Here is a 7,643-nt window from a genome sequence, read left to right as displayed (position 1 = left end):
TCATTTTAAATTTGCTTTAACCCTAACCCTAACCCTAACCCTAAGGTTAGGGTTAGGGTTAGGGTTAGGGTTAGGGTTAATTGTTTCAGAGTCGTTTGTTTATGTAGTCGGCACTTAATGTATATCGGCTGAATGGACGTCAGTGATTGGTTGAAATTACAGAAATACGACAACTTTAACATGGAATAACTTATGGATTTCTTTTTTTTTTAAGAAGACTAAGAGAAAAAGATGTTTTATATGACACATTCTACCAGTGTTCCAAGTTTCAAAGTGTTTCGTTAATGAAAAATGTGGCCCCCGTTTTAAAAAAGATCCCAGTATTCTACACTTTCTTCTGACTCACAATGACTCAAACCTCTAGAAGAGATTTTACAAAGAAAGAAAATGTGGTATTCATTTATGACTTTCTTCAGATTCACAAGCTCAGTCTACATATGCATTGTAGCATAAGTAAATACAACACTAAATCTAAAATGGAAATTGTGAAATGTTCATTCTTTATTCAATGGTATTAAAAATATAAATAAAAGGAAATGCCTACAGCTGTAAAACACACTGGATTATAGACTCAGCATGCTGAGAGTCTATCTCTGTTCTATAACACTCACTACTCAATACTGAATACTGAATGTTAGCTTTGGTATGTTGCTGAAGACTAAGTCTTTGTATTTAGCTGTGCCACATTCCCAATCCAGGACCTTACTTTAACTATAAGACTTCAGAATTACTTTAATAAAAAAAGTCTTATATGAACTGTCTCAATCTATCATCATTTACTCGATGACATAAATTTATTTATTGGGTAAGTAATCCTCATTTGATTGACCCTCATATATTACTGGTACCCGTTTTATCAACTCAGTTGAAGAAATGTAGACTCGCCACAGTACACAATAGAACTCAAGCCAATGAGGAACATTCTCTGTGGTTGCTCAGCCTACAGGAAATAGCAGCCATATCTTCCTCAACCTACATCTTTCCAACTTAGAAAAGTAAAGGTCACATTGGAAAATTTAGTTCAAGATACATAATACCTGAAATAAAAGATATGATGGTCACGACTGAAACGCATCTAACCCCAAGTTTGCTTGATTAGGGCTGAACAGGCTTAAACAACAACCACAACAATTATAAGTAATAAGATATGTTTACCTCATCTTGCAGGTCCTTTGCACATCCTTCCTCCAGTAATACTTTACATACTGCAGTGTGGCCCTGGGAGCAAGCCCGATGAAGAGCTGTGAAACCAATCTGAAGAAAATAACATGAAAGGAAAAAAATTGATGACTCATTAGAACAAACGATCGATCGCAATCAATCAATCAATCAATCAATCAATCATCAATCACTTTCGCCCATCCATCTAACATGCTTGTCGCTCATCCCTCTATCATTCATCTCTCTAACACTTGCCACTCATCCCTCTATCATTCATCTCTCTCTATTATTCATCTCTTTATCACTCATCTCTCTATCACTCTCATTGTTCAATGGTGTCAATGTGATTAAGGATGGCAATAGATCTCTCCCATACCATGCTTCCACTGTAACTAGGGCTGTAACCAGGGACGTCACTGGACCTATCTGACTTTTCCGTCTCTCCAACACTTGACGACACACCCTCCTCTCATATCCCTATCACCTTACCTTTTTTGCCAATCATACGGCATATGCATAAGTAATCACATCAGATCTGCATGCACCAAATACATCTTAACATTACTCCTTCTATACTTCCTTCTCCCAAACCCTGCAAACCACTTGTCATTGAAATCCATCATTCACTCTGACCATTACTCCATCTCTATTATTATTATTATTATTATTATTAGCCTCTCACTTCTCTACAACCGTCTGACTCCAATCACTTTACAGGGTACAAAGCAGTCCCTTAGCATTGGTACCACTATATAATCCACCCAGGACACAACATACATACAATGGCCGGAGAATGAGTGGAGGTGTTAAGTCAAGAAGACCCTTTACATTTATTGAGGACATGACAACCCCGCTAATGCTGGTACCATGATAAAATGCATGCAGTATATCCTGTAAAGTGGTTGGTGCTAGGAGTATCCAGTCAAAAAAACCAAGCCAAAATTGGTTTGTATTAGTGGGTGCAAATAGTTAACCTTACTCAAGAAGTCCCGTACTCTGCGGCAGAAGTATTAAGACCAGCCTTTCTTATTTATTTATTGCCCACAAGGGGCTAAACATAGAGGGGACAAACAAGGACAGACAAAGGGGTTACGTCGATTACATCGACCCCAGTGCGTAACTGGTACTCAATTTATCGACCCCGAAAGGATGAAAGGTAAAGTCGACCTCGGCGGAATTTGAACTCAGAACATTACGGCAGACGAAATACCGCTAAGCATTTCGCCCGGCGTGCTAACGTTTCTGCCAGCTCGCCGCCTTTCTGGTGGTATAAGACCAGCCTTTCTGGTGGTACCATGTAAAAGCGCCTATGTAGTGCCACATAGAAGTGCCCGTGTGGTTCCATGTAAAAGCACCCAACACACTCTGTAAAGTGGATGGCATCAGAAAGGGCATCCAGACTGGAGTCTGGTGCAGCTCCCCAGCTTTGGTCAAACTGCCCAACCCATGCTAGCAGGGACAACAGGCATTAAATGATGATGATGATGATGATGATGATGATGATGATGATGATGATGATGATGATAAACATTTTTGATAGTAGGTCAGTAGGATCAAAGCTGACCAGAGACTAAACAAGAACACATTGATTTCTCCTACGTATATCAACTGTCAGCCTATACTTCTAATATTTCTTTCATCTCATTTACATTTAGGTTCATTGAGAAAGCAAACTGACACATCTGACAGGCCATTACTCAAGTTAGCGAAATACCTGAGTGGAAAATAGTAGAAATAATATCCAAGAGAGATAAAATAAAAGACAACTTACAGCATCTTGTTTGTCAATATCACATCCATGGGAAATGAGGCATCGACAAACATCTGGGTAACCATTGAGAGCAGCATAGTGGAGGGCTGTCCTTCTCTCCTGTAAATATCATAGAACACATTGTGATGGAGAGGGAGAGAAAGGAAGAAAGAAGGCGGGAGGGAGAGAGAGAGAGAGAATGGATAGACAGTTAAAGATACATACTGATACAGTAAGGAAATGAGAAGGTAGGAGAAGAGAGGTGTGGAGGAATAGTGGTATAAGGAGTCTCGATATCAGGACAGGATCAAAGCCTCCTCATCAGAAGACATCAAAAATATATTGTTGTTGGCACTCCGTCGCTTACGACGTCGAGGATTCCAGTTGATCCGATCAACGGAACAGCTTGCTCGTGAAATTAACGTGCAAGTGGCTGAGCACTCCACAGACACGTGTACCCTTAACGTAGTTCTCGGGGATATTCAGCGTGACACAGTGTGACAACGCCGACCCTTTGAATTACAGGCACATCAGAAACAGGAAGTAAGAGTGAGAGACAGTTGTGTTGAAAGAGTACAGCAGGGTTCGCCACCATCCCCTGCCGGACCCTCGTGGAGCTTTAGGTATTTTCGCTCAATAAACACTCACAACGCCCGGCCTGAGAATCGAAACCGCGATTCTATGATCGCGAGTCCGCTGCCCTGACCATTGGGCCATTGCGCCTCCACAAAAATATATAATCATCGAGCATACAGAAACTATAGAATATGAAAAGGATGAACACAAACAATTAATCATATTGTTTCCAACACCCCAAAAGGAGAAAATAAATACATGCATGATAGAGTTGTAACTTGCATACACTGGAAGTTATGTAAGCTTTGCAAAATGCCAACAGGAAATAGGTGGAATAAACAAACATGAGAAAAAGGCCTCAAAGAATGACAAAGTAGCCATACTCTGAGGTATGCCAATACACATAGACAAGAAATCGATTCAAATTTAATTGACCATCAGGAAATAAATGCTTCCTCATCGAAATAGCAAGACTGCAAGCTGGAAGGATCTCTAGAATGTTGGACACAATGCTTAGCATTATTTCTCCTAGCTCTTTACAGGGTCCACTTTGTTTTTCATCCCTTCAGGGTTGATAAAATAAAATACCAGTCAAGTAATGGGTCGATGTGATTGACTTTTGTACCCTTTCCTTAAAATTGCTGGCTTTGAACCCTGCAATGGACTGGCGTCCTGTTCAGGGGAATGTTGGGATCTTTTCTGTTTCACTCACAGTTTTCGAAATTTTAAAATTAAGTGAAAATTTTCAAACTTGGTGTATTTATGTAAGTTTTCATGCTGAATCTGATTTTGTTACTCATTTGTTCCACAAAAATTCTAGAAGAGTTGGAGAACAGGTCCTCTGCACATATTTCACCAACATAGCTGTTGTAATCAACAGCTGTGCAGTGGCTCAAGCAGACTATAACTTGATAGGCTGATAGCTAGGGTTTAAAACAAAAAATAATCCTATAATAAATAATAGGGACCTTGAAAATGATTTTAAAAAGTGAATGGAAGGAAAACAAAGTTAACCTAAAGTAGATACTCACTCTGTCAGTTTCAAAAGTGGCCCTTGCTTGAAGCAACTCTTCAACTGTATCTAGTTGACCCTTACTTGCAGCCAATCTCAGTTTATCAGCTAATGATATCGTGGGTAGATTGCTGTAACTCACTTCTGTTGGGGGTTCTGTAATAAAGAGGTCAAAGTAATTTGGACGAGCGAACGATACACACCACACATACCACACACACGCCTTATGTCCACCAGCATTTCTCAAGTTCACACACACACACACACACACACACACATCTTATGTCCACCAGCATTTCTCAGGTTTACACACCGCCCACTTTAACTTCTGTCCATTGTCTCAAACACATACAGTTTAACACATGCACTTCCAACCGCTAGAAACAAATGCCAAATCTTCCTCATATTCCACCTTACTATTTAATCTTTGAAAAATACACTTTCAGATAATGTCGTTCTTGATATATGTATGAAACAAGACAGGATGGCCACGACTCGATAGCGGCTGATCAAAGATTTGTTCAATCAACGCTGACTTCGTCTACTCCAGTATCCTACTCTACTTTGTTAGAAGTATTCTGCCCAGACATCCGACTCTATCTGTTGCAGACATTTCTGCCCAGCCATCCGTCCCTTTGTCTTACAAGTGTTCCACTCACCCACATTTTCTTTTTCAGACCCAAGATATTTAGGCTGTGTATCAGCCACATCGATATGACTCGTGTGGGAGAAGATGGAAAAGGCCCAAGTGTTGCCCCTTTATTCGTCCTGAATAATTTAAGTAAAAAAAAAACAAAAAAAGATTGACAACTTTCAATATGCAACATACTGTTACATTTACATGCGGAAGAAGGTGTGTGTGTGTGTGTGTGTGTGTGTGTGTGTGTGTGTGTGTGTGTGTGTGTGTGTGTGTGTGCGCGCGCGCGCGCGTTTTGAGAGAGGGGGGAGGAGAGAGGGAGAGAGAACCGCCCAATTAATTTTCCACTTTAAGGACACACCTTCTCTAATAACTTTGCAACATTGCCAAAACCACATCAAAGACAAATGGTTTTCAGAAAGAAGAAATAGCATAAAAAGAAAACAATAGGAAGAAAAAGAAAGAAACGCTAAGAGAAACAGCATAAAAGCAAACATCATATAGAAAATTGCAAGTAAAAAGGAAAGAGAATAAATGAAGAGAAAGCGTTTTACAGAGAGAATACGTAAGAATGAAAGAAAGACAAAAAGAAAATAAGAAAAAGACAGAAGGAAAATTGACTGCTATTTATATTCGTTTGAAATTCAAATTTGAAACATCAAAGGACTAAAAGATAAAAGAAAGTTCGAGAATTGACTAGAAACATTTAGTTAAATGGCGATTAAAGTTGGATTGAAGTTGATTTTGATAGAACGATAAAGCTTCGCTAATAGAAAAACATTTGAAATGTAAAGTAATTTAATGTAATGATTGCGGTTAAAGAGACAGTCGTTGTTGGATACATGTGAATTAAGTTGGAGATTGGACAGTATATAGAATGGTGTAAGTTAAATAGTTTGTCATTATCGAAGTGTAATCATCTACGTATCTACAAATAGAGAGAAAAGGAGAGGTTTAAAAACTGCGAGATACACAGTTGAAATGAACAATTTGAAATAAATAGGCGAAATAAATTGGCTTGCTGCTGGAATTATATATAAAACTTGTATAAACGAAAATTATAGCCATCTATATATATAATATTAAATTGAAGTTATTTTCTTTCACTCTTTCTTTTAATTCTGTGTGGTGTCTGAGAGTAATTTGAAAGGGAAAGTTACACAGACGCGTGCGCGAGTACACCAGCATGTGTATACACCTTCTCTTCTATCTTTTACTTGTTGCAGTCATTGGACTGCAGCCATGCTGGGGCACCGCACTGAAGGGTTTTAGTCGAACAAATTGTCCCCCCCCTACTTATTTTACTAAGTCTAGTACTTATTTTATTGGAACCTTTTGGACGAATTGCTAAGTTATGGAGACATAAACAAACCAACACTGGTGGTCAAGGGAAACGAAAACACATACGACGGGCTTCCACGGAGTTTCCGTCACCCAAATTCACTCACAAGGAATCAATCGGCTTGGGGCTAAGGTAGGAGATATTTACCCTAAGTGCTGCGCATTGACACTGAACCCGAAACCACGTAGTTGCAAACAGAGCTCCTTAACCACACAGCCATGCCTGCACTTATGAACATCATACATATACACACACACACACACACACATACATACACACACACACACACACACACACATACATACATACATACATATATAGATTGGAGCCTGGTGTTGCCATCCGGTTTCACCAGTCCTCAATCAAATCGTCCAACCCATGCTAGCATGGAAAGCGGACGTTAAACGATGATGATGATGATATATGTATGTATATATGTATATATATATATGTATGTATATATATATATATATAACGTGAGAGAGTTAGGGGTTGGGGGTACAACCCACTAAGGGATAGTATCTATCCAGTATACTGCTGGGAGGGTACCCAATTATTGCTACACTAGTGCTATAGTAGGTGCAATCAATGGGAGCGGGTAAAAGTGGAGGTTTTACCCAAAATTTGTGTAACAATTAGAAAATGGAGGATAATATGCTGAACCCAACTACTTGCAGACGGTGTATCCCGTTGAATTCATTAATTTAATTCATAGCAGGATTTGGTCAGGGTTCAACGGCTGATGTAACTATGGCGTTCTGGTGATCAGAAGAGCTAGCTTTCTTAATGTTAATTTGTGAATATATAATTGTATTGTATAATGCCGAGCAGACACTAATTAAGGATTACACAATATTTTTTTTTTACTTTTTGTAGATTAAAGATTGCCTTAAGATACATGGCGTATTTTATAAATATATCTGCTCAAGTATCATAATAGCATGAAACTAATAGTAGCCCTTTCGATCGTGTATTAAATTGAACACACACACACACATTGGCGCCTGATGAACGTACACATGTACGTGGAAACTATTTAGTAGCGCGATAAGTACATGTTGAAACGTTTAGTAATACTGAACACTCAGAAATATGAGCACGCCGGGCGAAATTCTTAGCGGTATTTTGTCTGTCTTTACATTCTGAGTTCAAATTCCGCCGAGGT

General features: G+C 39.1%; 1 protein-coding gene across 2 annotated transcripts in view; it reads right to left on the bottom strand.

Moving 5' to 3' along the window:
- The window catches only part of LOC106875383 (ankyrin repeat domain-containing protein 31), a 97,768-nt gene that overhangs the window by 19,751 nt on the left and 70,374 nt on the right, over positions 1–7,643 (bottom strand). For both annotated transcript variants that reach the window (XM_014923488.2, XM_014923487.2), the window contains exons 2-4: positions 4,519–4,655; positions 2,933–3,031; positions 1,156–1,254 (exon numbers count right to left, since the gene is read on the bottom strand). In XM_014923488.2, coding sequence (XP_014778974.1) covers positions 1,156–1,254; positions 2,933–3,031; positions 4,519–4,655 — 335 coding nt within the window. The remainder of the gene's footprint in view (positions 1–1,155; positions 1,255–2,932; positions 3,032–4,518; positions 4,656–7,643) is intronic.

This window comes from Octopus bimaculoides, chromosome 2 (genome assembly GCF_001194135.2).
Source record: "Octopus bimaculoides isolate UCB-OBI-ISO-001 chromosome 2, ASM119413v2, whole genome shotgun sequence".
In the NCBI taxonomy this organism is placed as follows: Eukaryota; Metazoa; Mollusca; class Cephalopoda; order Octopoda; family Octopodidae; genus Octopus; species Octopus bimaculoides.
This window is presented reverse-complemented; position numbering and strand designations above follow the sequence as displayed.